The 22299-nt window shown below is 35.6% G+C and overlaps 1 protein-coding gene across 7 annotated transcripts; it reads left to right on the top strand.

Moving 5' to 3' along the window:
* The first annotated feature begins 143 nt into the window (after positions 1-143).
* Positions 144-21916, top strand: LOC137399438 (haloacid dehalogenase-like hydrolase domain-containing protein 2). 7 transcript variants are annotated; one of them, XM_068085546.1, is made up of 8 exons: positions 144-178; positions 1354-1411; positions 3754-3861; positions 6987-7195; positions 12805-12972; positions 16532-16668; positions 17448-17511; positions 21087-21916. In XM_068085546.1, the coding sequence occupies exons 3-8, from the start codon at positions 3764-3766 to the stop codon at positions 21197-21199; spliced, it is 789 nt and encodes a 262-aa protein (XP_067941647.1). In that variant the 5' UTR covers positions 144-178; positions 1354-1411; positions 3754-3763; the 3' UTR covers positions 21200-21916. The 7 variants fall into 7 exon arrangements, with proteins under 7 accessions (XP_067941647.1, XP_067941643.1, XP_067941644.1 ...); XM_068085542.1 differs by having other exon boundaries at positions 1354-1439; XM_068085543.1 differs by having other exon boundaries at positions 1351-1439.
* Positions 21917-22299: the final 383 nt, after the last annotated feature.

Here is a 22299-nt window from a genome sequence, read left to right as displayed (position 1 = left end):
TCTTTTATTTGAAGTGTTTTATTTTTATCGCGATGGTTTTTTTAAATACCCTTACGACCCTATTTTGGCTACGCAGCTCTATGTACAACATTATCCTTACTGACATAGTGTGGAGGTCTGAAGGCTATTGGTAATCAGGCAGGCGATACTCGAGGCGGCATGCACAAGTAAACTTCCGGTAATTGAAAGACACCATATAAGGATATTTAGAAACTTTTGCTGTAATTGTCATATCGTCCACGCGCAGACTAAATTAGGGATATTCATAAACATCGTATTTTTGAAATACTTACTATTGCGTCATATATATTATATGCGTCAGCTTAAAAATTGTATCGATGACTCACATCTGATTAGGTAAAGTTTGCATCGATTATGCGGTAGATGGTCGCCGTAGTGTAGTCTATAAACACAGAAACCAAATAGTTAGTCAAGTACCCAAATAAGGTCAACGATAACAAACAATATCAGAAGTATAACATTCCTAGTTCATAATTGTTTTGCTTACACTCAATCGTACATGTTGCGTTATAGTTTGTATTATGAGAAAACAGACAATGATATTTTTCCTTTAGTTTCTGGTTGCTTGAAAGTTAACTTGCAAACAAAACAATTGAAGTGTGCAAAAAGAGTTTAGAACCACTGGAAAGCAAGCCTGGCTAACACGAACTAGATAGTTGCCTGTTTTACTCGAATTCAATTGAATGGAACTGAGTCATAGCACTTAAAACTTGTTTTGCTTTGAGATCGGTTTAGGAAAATTATTTACTGAACTAACCATTTCCACGAAGTTTCCATAGCTCTCTCATAGTGAATTGCTGGCTCACATATAAACTTAATAAAACTATTTGCTACCATAAACAGTGCAATTCAAACTTCTGTATACTGCCTGAACTACAAATATATGACATTTTTGTTCTAGAAAAACAAACATGGCTGCAGCTTTAAGCTGCTGTTTGTTGCCACTATGTATTATAGGAAGTCAACAAAGATGTCAAGAGCTACATACGAAGTGATTTTTTATTTAGTAATCCTTTCGAGACGGATCCCGACAGCATCGGTTGATAGTGTGCCTTAGAATGAATCTTGACTGGTTAGATTTGAATAGACCTTGTTAAAATCCTTTTAATTATTTATAATTTTGTATTGCGGCCACAATTTATCAACAAAAATAAAAATGGCATTGTATACATGTACTACTATTATAAAGCTATTCTTAGTGCTTAGTACAAATGGGTAAACAGTGTTTGTTCAAAAAATTCTGTCATCTTTTCCGTGAAAATTTCTAAATAGACAAAAATACTCGTAATGCTAAGAAGTTTGCTTTAATGCTGATATCAACTGGTTTAGCAGTACAGACAATTTCAAGTTTGAAAGACTGAAGGAAATTGGAAGCCGAGAAGAAGGCGAAGTGAGTGAAGGAGCCGGAGTGAAGCCAAGTACCTATTACCTATCGATGCTAAATAGATTTACCCAAATGCTTATATTTTGGTTTCTCCAGGTGTTATAGACATTATGGTTTATGTCGCTTGTTTTTATATATTTATTTTTAACATTTGACAGATTATTATTACTTAGCCTATAAATTTGCAGATTTGTAGCTAACCATTTGATAACTCATGGCCGGTATGTGACTTGGACTTGTGAGTAGAGGCTCATAAGTCAACTTCTATTATACATAAAAGCCAGTTTCTTCTGTAAAATGTAGCAAATATGAATAAGTCCAATGAATGTTTACACAACATTGTTTAATATATTGATAAAATCTAAAAATTCATTTGAATTTAGCAAATTAAAATTTTTTTATTAGCTCCAACTAATTGGAACTCAGATCATAAGATCTTATAGTGTTAACTGCACGCACCATATATCAGGCTATAAAGGATTTTATAAGCATATTTATACTAATTGGAGGTACGACATACCCTAAGACACTTATATTTCGCTAGTATTTAGTTTCGTGAGTAGCATACAGAGTAAAACTTTGCTGCAACTTAATTTCGCAGCTTTGATGAGTGCGAAAATATAGGGATGTGAAATTAAATGCATCGGAACAAACATAATTATATTCCTCAGGTTCGGTTCACCGGGGAGAAAATTTTTTTTCAAATTTGGACTAGTTTGTAATTGTGAACCGCAGGTAGAATTGTGTTGGCGAGATCGATAATGCAATTTGATCGCATGTTGCCATTTGTTTCTTGGACTATCAATGAACAAAGCTATTTAATTCCGCGTTTTCGCTCGTTCGTTATGATAGTTTAGTTTCGCTCATGGAATTTTTGCGAGAGGGTGACTCCGCGAAAACGCGAAAGTTAGATGAGGCGAATACATAAGTGTCCTAGGGTAGCAGGTTTTTGCAGCAATGTCCATAATACAAATTGTGCTGATAAATAGCATCACATTTGTAGTACTTGTGGCTGTCTATACTCTGTCGTGAAAGGGTTAAACAGCTGGTTTCAGGAATTCCAAGCTTTATTGTAAAGTCAGATCCAAAACCGACCCACGATTGTCAGTTCTTATTTACACAAGGCTTTTCGAAAATGTTGGTGGCTGTTTTAAAAAAACTGCATGCTCGGTTGAATACGAACAATTGATCAAACAGTGTATGATGAATATTGTAGGCTAAGAAAATAATTTCAGGAATATCGGATAGTAATCTGGCAATTGTTAAGTGAATCCTGATTGTTTAGTCTAACCTCTGTTTGTCTTCTTACCAATGTTTGTCTATAAAGCCCACCCAATTCGAATAATATTTTTGTTTAATCTCAATAAAATACCATGGTTTTAACATTTTCGAGCCATAAAAATTAACAGAACGATTTGAGATCTTTGCAGAATATTGACCAGAAACAGCAGCCACGCTATATAGTTATATGAAAATAGTTCCTTTTATACGTGTAACTGGATTATCTAAAAATTGCCTATTCAAAGTCTTTATCATTTATGAAATCAGCGTGTGTTCATAGGTTTTAACTCAAAGACTTCCGAAAATAGCCAATTTTGAGGGACAATTTTTTTAATTTCATGTTTGTATGAAGGAAGACACTCGTGCTGCCGCACCCTACAAGATATATGCACAAGCCGATTCGTGTAATTCTATAACTACCACTTGAAGATTAATGCATGACCTATATATGCGGCGCAGACGTTTTGCTATTTGTGGAATCTCTTTCAACCTTGCATTGTAATTATCTGCCATATCTTGTAACCAAAACAAATGCGATGAAATAAAAAAGTTTATTAGAACAGCAGTCAATGGAAGCGCTTGTCTTGCATTGGCATAATGGCAAATTTTCGGCATGTGAAATGTATGTCATACGTCTAATGTATGACAAACAAAAAATGACCTTATATCACAGCTTAGAGTTTGCATTGTGAGTGTTTTAGTCTCCAAAACTGGTTTTTTGTTCCTCCAACATCAAAATAATATAAAAATAAAATATGATTATTAATAGATATCGATTTTAATAGATGTAATGATAAAATACTCTCAGCTGATCATTAAGTAACCTTGGAACAATGCCTAGGTCATTAGGAACTTCTTTGAACTCCTTAACAGATTCAAGCGGGCTTTTGCAGTGTCCACTTCAGCTCATATATGCCCAAAAAGTTCTCGCTTAACCTCTTTACCATGTACAAGTCATTTTGCTTAAACCTGTAATTGCATTCTAATGTAAATGCCTCCATTCCAATTACTTTTAACCATTTAGCTTGAAAATCAATATTCATGTAGCCTATATTTCTTTTTAATAGATGGGACAGGATGAAGCACTCTCTGCCAAAAGCTATACTCATTGACCTGTCAGGCACAGTTCATGTAGAGAATACTCTGATCAGAGGGGTGAAGCAGGCTCTCACAAAGTAAGCCAAGTTTTATTTTAATACCTACTGGTCAGTTCTGCTTTGAAAAAAGATTTGACAGAAGAGTCTATTCTTGTGTAAAAACTCTTAGAAACTATACTCAAATTTTGAAAATTAATAATATATTATTACCGCTATACCCACTTGTTAAAGTTGTACACTTATTAAAACTTGTCCTACTTATAGAGTAAATGTACTGATCACTCTCTAATTTTTATTTAGTCCCAATTAGATCAATATTTTATGAAATCTATTTGGAAACTCCTCAAGCTTACTAGTGCTTATTTTTTAGTTTGCTATAGTCAGACTTGTTTAAACAAGTGTAACGTAAGCGCGTCTGTCATTCTTTTACAGCAGTCCAATGCTGCTATGTGCCAAGTATTCTATAGGTAGCTGTCTAGATGGCTAGTCAATAACATTTGAATATATCATCATGTGGAGGTCATCTAAAGGTCAGACATAGAACGACAGATATATTCAGTATTGACTAGTCAGAGTATGCACAAATTTACTACCATATAAAGTTTGTAAACTTGTGTCATTCCTTTAGGATAATTGTTAACAGGGATCCTCCCATTTCTAGAGTCCTCAGAAGATGAGTTAACATGGTCTGATTGAGACCTTTGAGTGTATCTTCTCTCTGTCTTCCATTTAAAGACAGGTTGTTGATAAAGTTTCTTATTCATAGATTCATATCACGTAATTATCAGTTTATGCGTATGTACTATTGCTTTTCTCTGCTATGAGACTAGGCATGATGTTGACTATGTACCTTCATACGCACTGTCTATATGCACTGTTTATATGTACTGTATATATGGACTGTTTATATGTACTGTATATATGTACTGTATATATGGACTGTTTATATGTACTGTATATATGTACTGTCTATATTTACTGTATTTATGGACTGTATATATGCACTGTATATATGTACTGTTTATATGTACTGTATATATGGACTGTTTATATGTACTGTATATATGGACTGTTTATATGTACTGTTTATATGCACTGTATATGTGGACTGCATATATGTACTGTATATATGTACTGTATATACGCACTGTCTATATGTACTGTATATAAGTACTGTATATATGTACTGTTTATATGGACTGTATATATGTACTGTATATATGTACTGTTTATATGTTCTGTATATATGCACTGTTTATATGTACTGTTTATATGTACTGTATATATGTACTGTTTCTATGCACTGTTTATATGTACTGTATATATGCACTGTATATGTGTACTGTTTTTATCTACTGCATATATGGACTGTTTATATGGACTGTCCATATGTATCATATAAAGTACATGGAGAAATAAAGTCCAAGAAAATAGCTGCACCATCTTATAAATTCAGCTCATGAAAACCTTAAAGGTTGACTTGCAACAAAATTCACATTACAGTTATTTGGTATCAAAAGATTCACCATGTCTTGCTCTGTTGTGTTGTAGTTGCAAAATATGTGGAAATGTGATTACAAGCTCTTAAAAGCTAAAAAAACAAGCAGTTAATCGCAGCCACATGAGCCCGCCGTAGCTTGGATTCTTCTTTCAAAACGGCTCAAATGTGTGTGACGTAGTTGTAGAAGGATGGTTTCTGTGTACACTTTCAAGCAACCTTATTCGTCGAAATATTTTCACAAATATACTTCACGCATTCAATAAAACCATGTCTATTGTTCTTACGCGTCTATTTTATCGTCATTGTATTGCTGTCGCTTTCAGCACTGATATTCTATAACCTACTGTAAAAATTCGTTTAATTTTTAACCTTAGCTCGAATGAGTGCATATCATTGTCTGATAAACATGACGAGCCTGTTGGTCACCTGTGATAATCGAAAAATGCTGCAGAAATTAATCACGAAGTATGGGTCACATAATCAGATTACGACTTGAAGATTAGATCAAGCCGAAACAAAACTTTAAAGTAGCGAGTATCTATATTTGATACGGGGTCTTCGGTAAAACCCGAAGTGTTTGTCATAAACTAGTACTACGAGAAGTTTTATATTCGGCCTTTTATTGGCCTCTCAATTCACGTGAGAACATCACGTGACAAAACAATAACCAAATGTAATGAATACGTCAGAGAAATAAATTGATTTCATTCTTCGGTGGCTTTTCATTTTTGAGCTTTTAAGAGCTTGTAATCACATTTTCACATATTCTGCACCTACAACATAACAGAGTAAGACATGGTGAATCTTTTCATATCAAATAACTGTAATGTGAATTTTGTTGCAAGTCAACCTTTAAACCATAACTGTCACGTACAACTTTTATCGTATTTACTAAGTAAGTCAGACACACTGATTCCGATTTTGTACTCAAAATAAAGATTAGTCCACTAACTTTCAGAGTAATGAAGGCTTTTTTACAGTGGTTTAATATCGGTCTCGAAAACAACACGATCGGCACAACAAGCTCCGCCCATAAATACGTGACGTAACCTAGCTTTTTAGGAACAGAAATTACGTAGGGATGTTTAGACCGATTTAGAATAATAGAGATGGGTGTTTTAAAATCCATTAATATCTAAATTCAGCGTTCAAAATAATCTCAGTCTTTTCTGAAAGGTAGATTAGCTATTTAACATTGCATATTTAAAAAAGCGTGATAACAACGCCTGCTTGTGATAAAACCGCGCTTTTTGAGCTCACTTTTCTCGGCATCCAGCCTATTTAAACATCATGTAACAAGCTACGAGCAATTTTAAATAGTTTATATACCTTTCATAAAAAACTGTGATTATTTTACAGGCTGGATTTAGATAATAATGGGTTTTAAGACACCCGTCTCTATTCTTCTAAATCGGACTAAACATTCCTAACTTCCATTCCTGAAAAAGCTAGGTTTCGTCACATATTTATGGGCGGAGCTTGTAATGCCGATTGTGTTGTTTTTGAAACGGATATTGAAACGCTTTAAAAAAGCTTAAATGACTTTGAAGGTTAGCGGACCAATCTTTATTTGGAGTACAAAATCGGAATCAGCGTGGCTGATTTACCTAGAAACTACGATAACAGTTGTACGTGACAGTTATGGTTTAAAGTTTTGGTTAACTCTAACAGGCATTAACAACTTGCGTCCGTGGCTTTGTAGACTAAGGGCTGCTGGCTTTGCCTATAAGTTTGTTACAAACACAAGCAAAGAATCTTCCTCTGCATTACGCAGTAGGTTAACAAGGTTAGGTCTCGATGTGCCGGCCAATGAAATCTTTAGCTCACTCTCAGCCACACATGACTACCTTCTAGAAAAGAGTTTGAGGCCAATGTTATTCCTCGAAGAGGATGCTATGCAAGATTTTAAAGGTAAGGGAGTTGTCTGCCCATAGCCTCTCTACAAAACACACCATCTCTCTTCACGCACGCTGTGGAGTGCTTGTTCCTACAAACCAACACATTCTTTGAAAAAGTCATGCTTATCAAGCTCATTTTTAAAATATATTATTGACTCATTTCTCAGATATAGGAATATAGGATTGGAGGTATTATCAGAGTTTGAAAGTATCTAGCAATATATGTATTTGTTGGGTTTCCTTAGTCAGTTAACTAAGCAATATATTCAGAATATTACTGGGATGACCTCATATAATGGTCCCTACTTGTTATTATGTAAGTTTTGTCTAAAACGAAACAAGAACAGGAGGGGTTGACTTCTGAAAAACTTTAAAAGGTTTTTGGCAGTTGTCACCGTAAAACCCCCAATTGGGATGCTATGGCGCTCAATTTTTCAACTCCTCCCTTATGGTAGCGTTCTATTAAAGGTTTGAATAGAGGGTGGCACTGTATTTTTCGACTAGCTTGTCAGAATTTTTGGAAGCTAAATTTAACCCTTTTGTGGGCAAAGCAATGCTAATGTTGCCTATACAGTAGACGCTCCTACAACGTAAATCTTTCGTTCCAGGATCGTTTACGTTATAGGTAATTAGAATTATATGAAAAGTAAAGTACATATAAATTGCCTAATCTGTTCCAAGATCTTTCCATACTCACTCCTTTGGACATACAAAAAGGAAAAACTACACTCAACTTTTTATTTTGTTGGCTGTACTGTAACTGCAGTATTATCGGTTTGCCCCAACAACTTCTCCATTTTCTGATCAATTTCACTGGTTTTATATACCATGATTGTGGTAATTTTACAATAAGTTGATTGGAAGCGCACACCTTCGACGTTCATTTATAATGATTTTGTTTTTCTAGACAGCAAAATATATTCTGTAAAGAAAAACTATTAACAAATATGTTAGCAAAACATATATTAGCAAAGTGAAAATATATTTTTACTAAAAAAAGAGTGGTTTCGACCTGTATCCAGGGGTCAAGGTTAGGATAAAAGATAAGATTCGGCAAAACTTATAACTTGTAACATTCAGATTGGTAGACCAATGCTGTAACACCTGCAACAATCAATCGCCTTTAAGTATTAACCGGCTGTGCTACCCGGCGTTGCCTGGGTATTAAAAGTCAGCTTATAAACAATGAGAAGTGATGAGAGTTTCCTGCCACTTGCTATTAGCCTGACACATTGCCAATAGAAAATTTGATTAAGCTTATAAGGAGAGCTATTCGTCTCCGTAACACAATCACCCTGCATAGTGCGCAAAGCCATTGGGTATTTGCTCCCATATAGCGACATGTATCGGCTAGCGAACAAATCAATCTCTGTGGCTGAATCGGTACAACGTTGGACTGGTGAAGGGGAGGGTCTGAGATCAAATCTTCTTCGGTAAGATTTTTTTATTCTAAGATTTTAATAGCTATAGCCGGAGAGACACACATACATATACACAAACTTTGAGAAATATAGATGAACAACTGCGAGGCTACCTATTCTCTGTTTTGTCAACATGTCTGATGATCTATAAACTAGAATGTCATGAAAATTGTACATGTATATATAATACTATATAATGCTATATGCACATCGATTCACGGTTCACATAATCGACAATGGACTCCGAAAGAAAAATGCTGACCAACGGCGATATAGTGTGAACCAGCCTTGAAACCATGGCAACAATTACAGAAACAACGAAAGTATTAACTGCTATCGATGTAACCGAGCCTCTATTAGGCAAGCAAAATTTACAGCTTTAACTTACTCATTAGATCTGTGTCAGTTGAAGCCAAAGTTGGCCATCAGAGATGGAGGCATTTCATTTTATTTTTTTGAATTTATAGCTGACTAGACCAAATGCAAGGCAGTAGTTTTTTTATTTATATATTATTTAGATCTTTTTGATCAGATCAGGAAGAGGCAAATTTGAATATAATATGAGTTTACACATTTCTCACACATCCGATGAATGAGGAATCATTTTTAGTTTGAATATATCAGACACCTTAATGAGGCAGGTAAAATTTTCAGTGTGATAAGTGGACACCTTTTGACACCCACTGACAAGGGAATTATAAACCTCTCATTTCACTTTTCAATAAACCAATAATAGATTTTTATTCCTTAAAGGTTGACTTGCAACAAAATTCACATTTAGTTATTTGGTATCAAAAGATTCACCATGTCTTACTGTGCTGTGTTGTAGGTGCAAAATATGTGGAAATGTGATTACAAGCTCTCTTAAAAGCTCAAAAACGAATAGTTAATCGTCACCTTCACAAAACTGCCGTAGATCGGAATCAGTTTATTTCTCTGACGTAGTTAATCCATTTGGTTATTGTTTTGACACGGGATGTTCTCACGTGAATTGAAAGGCCAATAAAAGGCTCAATATAAAACTTCTCGTAGCACTAGTTTATGACAAACACTCTTCGGGTTTTACCGAAGAGTCCTTACCAAATATAGATGTTCGATAGTTTACAGTTTTGTTTCGGCTTGGTCTAATCGTTTAGTCGCAATCTGATCATATGACCCATACTTCCTGCCAAACAGCGTGAATAATTTCTGTAGCATTTTTCGATTATCACAGGTGACCAACAGGCTTGTCATGTTTATCAGAGGATGATATGCACTCCCTTGAGCTAAGGTTAAAAACTTAAACGAATTTTTACGGTAGGTTTTGAGATATCAGTGCTCAAAATGACAGCATTACAATGATGATGATGAAACAGACGAGTAAGAACAATAGACATGGTTTTATTGAATGCAAGAAATATATTTGTGAAAATATTTTGAAGAATGAGGTTGCATGAAAGTGTAAACAAAAGCCATCTTGTTCAATTACGTCCCATTTGAGCCGTTTTGGAAAGAGATTCTAATCTACGGCAGTTTCGTGATGGCGGCAATTGTTCGTTTTTGAGTTTGTAATCACATTTCCACATATTTTGCACCTACAACACAGCAGAGTAAGACATGGTGAATCTTTTGATACCAAATAACTGTAATGTAAATTTTGTTGCAAGTCAACCTCTAATAAAAATCCATCTCCTATGTCACTTTTTCCAACAATTCTTCAGCAACAGCTCTCAATGTTTTCTTAGTTTCCACTTTGTGCAGAGAAGAATCCCTTTTTGTTGTTTCATCGTGTAATACTCTCGCGGCAAAGGTGTCATGCTAGATGTCCCTGGCACCATTTTGGAACAAATTTACAAGCCTGAGCAGTGTTATAACATACGTGAGCAGAAAATGTTGGTGACTCATTGGTTTAGTTACGAATATCGTAGACATCAGTAGTGAATATTACACTAGCTTCGAACGCCCTGTATCAGTGCTGAAAGTAGCAGCGCTGTGTATGCAACACGTACAGCTGGTTTCCATAGGCTCGGAAAATTTGGTGGAGTAAAAACATTAACAAGCGAATTTCACAACTGGGTGTCTCATTTCCTGTCAAGTGAATATTGCGACTGCTGTTGTTGAGTTTCTCCGGCTCATTATCATATTATTTTGAATTGTTTAGTTAAAATAGAGAGATCCACACATGCAACAAACCAAACTGTTCAGAATTTCTCCAATTTTATAATTGATAAGGGAGGTGTGAATCACAAGATATGGTTTTTTAGTTTTTCAGTTTATTTGACAAATCTTAAAGGTTGACTTGCAACAAAATTCACATTACAGTTATTTGGTATCAAAAGATTCACCATGTCTTACTCTGTTGTGTTGTAAGTGCCAAATATGTGGAAATGTGATTACAAGCTCTCCAAAGCTCAAAAACGAAAAGTCGCCGTAGATGGGAACCTCTTTATTTCGAGGACATAGACACGAAATTTGGTTATCGTCTTGTCACGTATGTTCTCACGTGAATTGAAAAGCCAATACAAAGCTCAATATAAAACTTATCGTAGTACTAGTTTATGACAAACACTTCGGGTTTTACCGAAAACCCCGTATCAAATATAGATGCTCGCTACTTTACTGTTTTGTTTCGGTTTGGTCTAATCGGCAAGTCGTTATCTGATCACGTGACTCAATACTTCGCAAATAATTTCTGCAGCACTTTTCGGTTATCACAATTGACCAACAGGCTCGTCATGATTATCAGACAATGATATGTACTCCTTCAAGCTAAGGCTAAAAAAATAAACAAATTTTTATGGTAAGTTATAAGATATCACTGCTAAAAGTGACAGCATTACGATGACGATAAAACAGACGCGTAAGAGCAATAGACATAGTTTTATTGAATGCGTGAAGTATATTTGTGAAAATATTTCGACGAATAAGGTTGCAAGAAAGTGTAAACAGAAACCATCTCTCACAACTACATCACATTTGAGCCATTTAGAAAGGGAATCCAAACTACTGCGGTCTCGTGTGGCTGCGATTTTCTGTTCATTTTTGAGCTTTTAAGAGCTTGTAGTCACCTTTCCACATATTTGCACCTACAACACAACAGAGAAAGACATGGTGAATCTTTTCATATCAAATAACGGTAATGTGAATTTTGTTGCAAGTCAACCTTTAAAAGTGAAGCAATGTGGTTTTCAGTTTATAGCTTTCGAAATGTAGGATTAGGTGCAGACAGATCTAATAGAGAAATTTGCTTGTCTTGTACCATTTTGTGGACATTTTCTACTGAAAACTTTCTATTACCTATGAGTTTGTTAAGATCAAGTATAATGAGTGATAGAGAGTGGGTTTAATAGAGGTGGCGCTGTATTCTTCAGCCTTTTTTGTATACTGTAAGTCCTGTTTTTGAGCACAAGCCGTGCGGCTTGTGCTCAAAAACAGATGACTCACGAAAGAAAAAATAATCCTCCAACAAGCCGCATATGCCCACAGACCGCGGCTAATGACTGAGGTTTTGACGTCCTTGACCCCCCTTCGGGAGCGAGAGTGTTGAGACGGGTTTCGTTGTACTCCCGTCCTCTTGAATAAGAAAACAGGCACCACCAGTACATGTGAAAAGAATTTTCTTTTACTTCCAAGCTCGAATTACGTTTCTAAACCCTTGCATCAAGAACTTACTTGCCATGTCTCAGCTAGATTTTTATGGCGTTGTTAGAGGGCTTCACGTTTATGGAAAGATGCCTGTCAAGAATGAAACGGTGTTAATAACCTATGTCTGTGGAGAGTTAAACATGAGCGATAAATTTTTCTTTAGTCTAAAGTATTCCATAAACATGACCTTGAAAATAAACGAGTAGGTTGCCAAAACCCGTACATAAAAGTGTATCATGACTGCGATTTTATGGTTGTAGCGCGGAACTGAGCAGAGACCACATTTATCGAGAAACCGCTCCGAGCCTCTTGTAATTTTTAAAAACTTGGCTTTAGCCGCTGCCTATGACCTTGAACCAGAAGCCGCGCCCAACGACAAGCCGCGTGGCTTGAGCATAAGTACTTACGGTAGTAGCATTCTATGAACAGTGGCATTCAAATAAAGGTTGCGCTCAAATAGAGGTTTTATGGTAGTCTAAGGTTCTTCTCAGATAGTAGCTTTCTCAACCTGCCTAATACAGACACAAGCGCTGTCAACCAGCTAAAGACAGACACAAGTGCTCACTTTTCGTTGCAGATATTGACACGAGCAACCCAAATGCTGTAGTTATTGGTCTTGCTCCATCCATGTTTCACTATGACAAATTGACGGAGGCCTTCAACTGCTTGCAATCTGGGGCTCAGCTGATCGGGTTGAACAAGAGCCGTTACTTCCAGCGAGAAACTGGCCTTTCCCTTGGCCCAGGTTGTTTGGCTAGCTTACTAAACTCTTATCACACTTTTGCCTCTACTTTCAATGCCTACATTATGTTGGTCTATATAATCATAAGGCCATGAAGCTTAAAAATTAACTAACATGTTTAAGTTTTACTTTTCAAACTGCTACAAGACAGCCTTTCGTAAAAGTTCCAAGCAAAGTACAGACCTCAATGTATAACATTTTTGTAGAAAACAGGCTTACAATTTCAGTTTAGCAATTTCAATGAAAATTATTTTTGAAGGTTTGTTGAGAAAGCTGAATGCAAATAAAGCTCCCGTATTAGATTTAATTCCAGTAAAGCCAGTGAAAATTGCAGCACCTGCTTTCGTTTATCCTCTAGCTCATATTGTAAATACTAGCTCACAATTAGGTATATTTCCTGATAGCCTTAAAGCACATAAATTACATAATTTTTTTATTATATATTTCGATACATCAGAGTCTTGGCTTTCGAATGAGCCTATGTTCAATACACAAAGAATAATAGAACAATGAAAAACGGGTGTCAAAAGTACGTCCTGCAAAAAACACTTGGTTCAAGTACTCAAAATGTGGCGTCATAATTCTCATTTAGCCTTTGGTCGTCGATCCCTTTCGCTGCCATTGAGGCTGCGTTTTTCTGTGACAATCGGTGCTGTTAAACCCGGAGAGCGCTAATAATAAACTAAGATTCTAGATAATCAACAATGCCCGTGCTAATGCCTGACCAATACAAACACATGTTCTGGGATAATTAATTATGCTTCAATAAATGTATTGTCGTTGATAAAGGTAATGAAATCACATTGATTAAATTATGACCTGCGGGTTGCGTGGCCCTAGGACTAAATGTCAATCGCACTTTCGCGAGATCACGCAATGCTTGAAATTAATTAGTCTCAGTCGGCACCCTTAACATCGCATTAAAAATAAAGAGCTAGTGCATAATATCATCGGGAAAATATAGTATGGTTCTTGGAGTCTGAGGTACTTATCATAGAAATAATCTGTACATGGAGAGCTAATGACACTGATTCCTTTGTCATTTTCATTCGTTCTCTGGAGTTGTCCTACCTTCGCCTGCCACCAGCGTCATTATCGTCACTTTCGTAGTTGATAAATAAGCGGTAAGAGCACACAACAACGAATATGAGAATTGTGACGTCACAATATTCGAGACTATGCCAGTAAAAATTTTCGCGGTAGAGCTCTGGGGAAATCCTGTAAACACCAACCAATGTCTGTCTCACCATGGCAAACAATAGCTCATTCGAAAGCCAAGACTCTGATGTAATGAAATATACAATAAAAAAATTATGTAATTTATGTGCTTTAAGATAGCAAGAGTAAAACTTATTTTTAAAAAGGGTTCACCAAAGCTTTTATCAAATTAAAGACCATTATCTATAATGCCAGTTTTTAGTAAAAATTTTCAGAAAGTTGCTAATATGTAAATATTTAGTTTAAAAAAAAAATTGCAGCATTGGTCAGTTGACCTATCAGTATGGAGCTTACAAATAATGTTTGATCTGCAATGAACCTCAGCAAAGCCATACTAAGGATATTTCGTTATTCTAGTAAGGCATTTGACACTATTGAGCACAATATAGTCATTCACAAATTGAAGCCATTGCACTTTTCATCGTCTTCCATTCACTGGATTAAAAACTACTTGGAATATAGAAAATAAGTAACATCTATAGAAAACTATAATTCTAGCATTTCAAGTATAGATTGTGGCCTTCCTCAGGCTTCTATCCTGGGTTCAAATTTATTATTGACTAGCTGTGCTACCGGGCGTCGGCCGGGTAACGCCGGGCTACCACTCTACCATCTCTGCCACTGTTCCACGCTATGCCATTGTAGCTCAGTAGTAGAGCATCCGGATAAGAAACTTGTCGATGCATTGATCGTGAGTTCAAATCCCATCATAATGCAGAGTTTCAATATCAAGATTTTAATAGCTATAGTCGGAATGACAGACAGACATACTTTGAGAATTTATTATTGATATATATTAATGATCTTGTGTCATCTACTAATCATTTAAAACCTATTCTGTATGCTGACGATACAAATTTATTTTTGGAGTCTAACAATTTAAATGATGACATAGATATAGTTGATAACTAACTAAAAACAATTGAACAACGGTGTAATACAAATAAATTATCTGAAAACATGGACAAAACTGTGTACATTGTAATGAGAAATTATCAAAATTAATTTAGAAAAGCAATTAAATTACTTATTGGGAGCTTCAAGAGACATCTTTGATCAAATCCTTAGGAATTCATCTGGACAGATACCAGGTATGGGATGCACTCCATCGATAAGCTAAATAAACAAATCAGATCCATGTTGAGTCTGATAAGTAAATGTTTCAAATTTTTACCCAGAAGTGTTATAAAACTAATATAGAACACATTTATCAACTCTAAAATTAGTTACTGTCTGGAGTCATGGGGAAATGCTCCATTTTGTTATTTACAAAAAATTAACATCACAAACGCGTCTAATGGGCGTCATCTTTGATAAACCACCGCTGACTTCTCACTTCTTTTATGTTCAATTTTATGTGTTACTTGTTAATAAACTTTATCAGTATGAAATTCTCTTAATTCAAGATTTTATTTAAAGGTTTATAAAGTAAAAAAGTTTTACAGTAAAATACTAGATTTTTGTAAACCAATCTACCCATTATCCATATATATTACACCGCTTTCGGTCAAAAAGCAATTAAATACAGAGTTACATCACAATGCAATAGTCATCCAATAGACTTGCGAAAAATTTCAGCCTTTAATAGCTTTAAAAGAAATGTTAGGAGCCAGTTGTTAAACCTAGATTAATCAAGACCGGTCCACTATATGCCATTATTTTTTTCATTTAATCAATATTGTAACTATATCTTAGTTTTTACTTCATGTTATATTTCTACTAATTGGTTAAATAAAACGCACACACAAATATTAAATTTTAAGATTAATCCCTAGCATCTAAACACAATACCTGTTTCATTGCCAGTAATTGTACAAACATAATTTTTGTATAGGGTGCTTTTGCGCTCTCGAAGTGTAGAGGGTATGCAATTGTGCTACACGTGTGGCATGTATAAATACCGTATATCTGTATAAATACTTTGTTAGTAGACTAGGATAACCAAAAGCTGAAAGCGGTTTATTGAATTCGTTTGCGGATTATTACTCTACCATCAATAGAGTAATTACTGTGTCAATTGCATATCATTAAAATGTGGTCGACGCAGTAATCGGGGATGCGGGGATAACTCCAAATATATGGATACGCGTATGAATAAATGAATGCATATTGCCTACCCCATTTAAGAATTGACATGAGAACTGCGGCAGTTGTAAACGTCAGATTAGAAATTGCTCTTTCCCTCACTGTTGTGTACGTCCCAAGGTTTAAGGGCGCTCTGCATGCAAGCAAACTTGAGCTTCCTATTTATGATGACGATCAGGACATTATTGTAAGGCTAATACAGTTTAACTCATTGCAATTGCTTTCCTATCGAATCATATATTATCCGATTTGTTCCCAGGTGCTTTTGTGTCAGCATTAGAATATTCTACTGATAAATCTGCAAAGATCATTGGCAAACCCTCCAAAACCTTCTTTGAAAAGTCCATAGAAAGCCTTGAAGATGTAGCCCTGGAAGACTGCGTCATGATTGGAGACGTATGTTTACTTCCTGTTTTGGCATTTTATATTCTTATCCTCTGCTAAAGTCCATTTTAGAAATATTGTAATAGTACGTTAAGACTGAGTGCTATCTATGCCTGATTTCACTCAGTAGTTGACACATCTGTGTGGTGTGAGTGAATAAGTGACACCTCTGTGTGGTGTGGGTAAGTGACACCTCTGTGATATAAGTAAGTGACACCTCTGTGGTGTGAGTAAGTAAGTGACAGATCTGCGTGGTGTGAGTAGGTAACTTTTCTGCTTACGTCTAGTGTAAGTTTGTATGTTATATGAACAAGCTCCTAATGTTGAGAATAAAATTATGAGTTATTTCCTTAGCTAATTTTAAGTTTTCTGAGCTTACCCGTCTGCCTACCTGAACCAATATTTCAGCCCTTTTGTGGTTCAAGAGTTCAGTTAAGAGCTCGTAAATGTTCTCCTGTTATCATAGTTCTTTTCTAGTGAAGTTTGAGACTTTCACAACATTGAAGCTCTTCCAGACTTTAAAATGTCTAACTGGCAAGGTAATTTATCATGTTATTGGACTGAAATTATTCCGTTTCATGATTAGTTGTTAGATATATGCAAGGTCATTTAGTCTCTAGCAGCAAATATTTTTTTACTTTAGTAGTTGCTTTTCCTTGTGTATAATGGGCTAGCAGGTTAGGCTCATTGCACCATTTTCACCGACTCACTTGTATGCAGCATGTATACATGCAAGCATGTTTCGTTTCGAGTTGATGCAATATGAAATCTTTTGCGAATTTCACCTGCAGGATGTACGAGATGACGTTGGAGGAGCTCAATGCATTGGAATGAGAGGAATCCTTGTTCAGACAGGTACAACTGTTTGCTGACATACTGTATAGGGCCTTACTGTACTATACAGGGCCTTACTGTACTATACAGGGCCTTAATGTACTATACAGGGCCTTACTGTACTATACAGAACCTTACTGTACTTTACAGGGCCTCACTGTACTGTATGGGATTGTACTGTACTATACAGGACCTTGCTGTACTCTACAGGGCCTTACTGTTCTATACAAGGCCTCACTGTACTGTACGGGATCTTACTGTACTATACAGGACCTTACTGTACTATACGGCAGTGGTCTCAAACCACCGGGCTGCCGACCGGTACAATCTACTGATGCTGTCTGGGATCAATCGGTACCGGCCGCACAAGAATTAATTAGTTGTTTGTTTTATTTATTATCCAAGTCTAGAACAAAAACGACGTACATGTAGGGATCTCTCTATGTGTACTAATACCTTAGCAATCTAGTTCACCGTTAGAGATCGTACAGACGTGTCAACAAAGCACATAAAATAAGTTGCCGAGCAATTATTCATAAATACTTGAAGGCGATCTATTAGCGTAGGCGTCCGAGTGTCGATATACCAAACTTGATGTCACGAGTTTTAGTTTTGTCGAAAGCTATCTTTTATACTAACCTCCAACTCTGGCGACGGGCGGTCAGTCAGACACCCGCTCCTAATACGAATAGCAAAGCCATCTTTTTGTTTTACTTTTACCTACACAAATATTTTGCTATATTTTTCCTTAGCAGAGTAGACAATGCTGTCTAACACATGAAAAGAACCGATGTAAATTGACATTGAAGGTAAGAGCTCCCTTTAACTTTTTTTAAAATTACCGTGATCATGAACCATAAGAGAAGTGAAATTGATAAGAAAAAGTAAAAAGACTTGTAGAAACAAACTAAATGTATTAATACTACAGTTACTGTTCAGTCTTTAAATTAAAAAAATTAAATCTATATTTTTTTTAATTTTGAAAAAGCCAAAGGCGTGGGTTTTAAAAGATCTTAGAATGTATTAGGCAGTTGACTTGTATTTTGCTGTTCGAATAATGTAAAACCATTATAATGTAAGCCTATATCTATATATATATTTCTCAAAGTATGTGTGTGGATCTGTGTGTCATTTCGGCTATAGCTCACGCTGATTATTTTACCAATGCGGCCACGCGTTGCGATGCTCCTGTTAAGAAATGTTTTTCGTAAGGTTCAATTACCATATCTGTGGTCAAGGCCAATTTTTCTCACACGGACAATTATATTGTCTCCCATGGAAAATCCTCAACATGATCTCTCCGTTCAGTCAGACAAAGATAAGACAATATCTCATTTTGACATTTGTGCCGGTATCGAGAGGTACTAGTATTGTCATTTTCAGTTTTGATGGGTAGCTTCTGGTGGAGCAGTAACCTTTTTATACATACACTTCTATGCAAGAATTGTTATTATTAATTCTACATATTCAGGATTTTTATTTTGTTTTCTCAATTCATATTAATTGTATTATTACCGAATCATATGTTATTGTAATCGTAGCAAAACCGACTTAATTTAGCTATTATTTGCTAATTATTTCACATTTACCTTTTGATAGTCGTTTTATTTTTTTAAATATATTTGACTTGCACGAAACATTTTCTTCATGATATTAAGTTTAAAAATTGTTTGACAAAGTTTGAAAACCTTTACAGTTGTTTTTATTTTCTCTTAAATTATTTCAACTACACAAAACACTTTTCTCATGATATGTAGTTTGAAAGTTGGAATGACAAGTGTTGTTATATGTTAAATACAAATCAATTTTCTGTCCAAAGATTTTTTTATTACCAGAGCAACGCCGAGTAGAACTGCTAGTATAATTATAAACCTGTAAAATTATTAACCTTATAATATGTTTTATTGTTGGAGCAATCTGTTAATAAAGTTCCATATGAATCCACAGAAGATTACTATTATTTACTTCAGCCACCCAGTCCGCAATAAAATTTATCAAGCCTTGACCGGTACGTAGTTAGAAAAAGGTTGGGAACCACTGCTATACGGGACCTTACTGTTCTCTCTTCTGCATGTCATGCCGGTATTTTTGTTTCGCACTGCATATAGTACAACTGTCATCTTATTCTACGTATAGTGGAGCGATTATCAATCTAGAGTTAGCAATTGTTAAAATCTTTCGTATGGTCAGACATGGTCATTATCGACACAGATGTGACTACTATGGTCGGTGCAGGTATCATTATCATGATCGATGCCTTACAGCGTGTTTTTCTATTTGAAAACTTCTGGGAGATCTCAGAAACTGCTACCAGAAACATCTACAATACACCCCCGGATTACGATTACCCTGTTACATGGTTTTTTCGCCTTATGATGTGTAACACGATGTTTTTTTGCCCTTGGCATACGACATATTTTTCGCTATATGACATCAACAAAAATTTCTCTCAAAATTCAAATTTGGCAGTCGGTGTGCTAAATACATGAGAATAATGAAGATGCCGATACGCTCTTCGCTGATATCCAAATGGTGCTCTATTTTTAACCATTCTTCTATGATGGCAGTCAAATATAGGTGGCATTCAGTTAGAGTTTTTATGGTAGTTACAAAATAAAAATTTGTCTTCAAATTTAGTACGAAATAAAATTGGAAGCTCCAACAAATTGCGAAGATGGGCACAGGCGATAATATCATCGCAGGTTAATGGCAAGCATTAGATATCAACTGGTAGAGATAATTCTATGCTTCCAATACATACATTTAGAGTTATGACAAGTTGGAGGTAAATTAGCATATTTTTTGTACCTAAAAGGTTTGATATCACTCTGCTCGAAGAAGAATGCAAAATATAGGGGACATCGCTTTGCCCTCAGAAGGATTAAATTTATCTCCCCAAAATTCTGGCAAGCTATTTGAAAATACAATGCCAGCCTCTATTTGAATGCCACCTTCATTTGACCGCCACTATAATAGGAGAAGGGTTCAGAAATAGAGCACCGTGGCGTCAATGTTTTACGGTACTTTTATTTGTTAGCTTGTTGGAAGTTGCGGCATTCTGTGCTTAGAGCACTAGCTAGATTGATAATGTTAACGAGCAAGTATTATAGGTATGTTGTTACAACAATTTTATAGCTTTAGCCACCTAAAGAGGACAGAAAAAAGTAATTTCGGGCAAGCCACAGAAATACCATCAATTTACTATTATCTGTAGTTATAAACCCTAATAATTGAATTGAAAATTTTTCTATTTTTGCAAACCAATTTAAGCAAATTTAGTTTTAGAATCTTTTTAGAAAATAATGATTGGTGAGTGACTCCCAGATGTAGTGTTTTTTGGATTATTTTTGCTTCGCGTATCTCACATTGGCTAAATACGCTCATGCTGAGAACATTTTTATAAATTTGTTGGAAACAATAAGAGCATGATTAGAATGCAACTAGATTAGCCTTGAAAGGGCAGCTTCCTTTCGCATGTTGTCAACCTTGACTCGGTCATCTCGTTTAGTGACCTTCACACAAAACTCTGCCTTCTACTGTACAGGTTCCATTAGTTCTACTTTTCCTTTGAAAGAAATAATTGTTAAATGTTGCAGGCAAGTATAGAGATGGAGATGAGATGAAGGTTAGTCCACCACCATACATGGTTCTGCCAAGCCTCGTTGATGCCATCGATCATCTCGTATCCCTTAAAGCTACCTCTGCATGATTCAATTGAATCCACTTAGTCTGTGAATGGTCCGTGAAGGATTGCTGGCTACGCGTGCGCTCAATTTTCCGTATTGCTGCCTCTCTCATGTGACACCACTCGCTATGGCAGCATCAAGATTAGCGTAGGTTGGATGGAAACATAAGTTACCATTACGCATAGAATTGCTGCAGTTACATGAGAGATGAGAAGGAGGTGGAATACATGGCAATATTCTAGAGTTATATAGCTTCTTCTTTCATACGATGCAAGAGGCGCAAGTCTCAAGTACAAGAATCACTAGAGTCGGACATTCTTGACAACTTCAGGACCCTGTTTTTACATGCTCACATGTCCTTGTTTGCTCATTTTGGATCTCCATCACTAGTGCTAGAATTTGAATCTGTAATTCTACTCTCTATCATAATATTGATGGTTTGAAATTAATCACTTTCTCCTTTTACATAGTGGTGATTTGTTGATGCAAGATGATAGTTAGTGAAAATAGTAGCTACCAATAACATTTTATCTAAATACCTACCTCCTTAGACTCTGCGTTGTTACAAGAAAAAGTGACCAAGTCTTGGTTAAGCTAACAAACATTCCATTAGACATGTTGTAGACGTATTGCCTACACAAGTACTAGAATCATCAAACACATACATGTATTTAACCTGTCTGTGATATAGATATGATTTATCTTTGAGTTTATGGAATGAAGTGTTTCTATACTAGTAATCTTTGTGTCTGTGGAATATTGTGTTTCTATACTAGTAGTCTGCCATGACACTAACTATCTCTCTTCCGTTGCATACAAGATTGAAATATCACTTTTATTGCGATAACAGCTGTTTCATAGTTTTAATAGTGCTTTGTCATTGTGATTTCTGAAAGCTTGTTGCTTATTGGTACCCATAGCTTTTTCGTATAAAGCTTTCTTTTTGTTCTCAACTGTCAAAATGAATTCAGCTAATAAAGTTTGTGTCAATAAACTGAATATTCGAACGTTATAAACAACAGGTTCTGGCCCAGTCAAGCTATTAAATATAAAATAAATATATATTAAAATAAATGTAAATAAAATATTAAATATATAAAAGCATTGATGATAAAGGCTGGAC

This window comes from Watersipora subatra, chromosome 7 (assembly GCF_963576615.1).
Source record: "Watersipora subatra chromosome 7, tzWatSuba1.1, whole genome shotgun sequence".
NCBI classification, from domain to species: Eukaryota; Metazoa; Bryozoa; class Gymnolaemata; order Cheilostomatida; family Watersiporidae; genus Watersipora; species Watersipora subatra.
Note: the sequence above shows the minus strand (reverse complement) of the source record. Positions and strands in the feature narration are given on the sequence as shown.

What these genes read in the sequence shown, in the direction of transcription:
- LOC137399438 (XM_068085546.1), top strand. Translation starts at nt 3,764, where the DNA reads ATGAAGCACTCTCTGCCAAAAGCTATACTCATTGACCTGTCAGGCACA. An exon ending in GTGAAGCAGGCTCTCACAAA is followed by an intron (nt 3,862 to 6,986) that starts GTAAGCCAAGTT and finishes GTGGCTTTGTAG; the next exon opens with ACTAAGGGCTGCTGGCTTTG. An exon ending in AGGAATCCTTGTTCAGACAG is followed by an intron (nt 17,512 to 21,086) that starts GTACAACTGTTT and finishes TAAATGTTGCAG; the next exon opens with GCAAGTATAGAGATGGAGAT.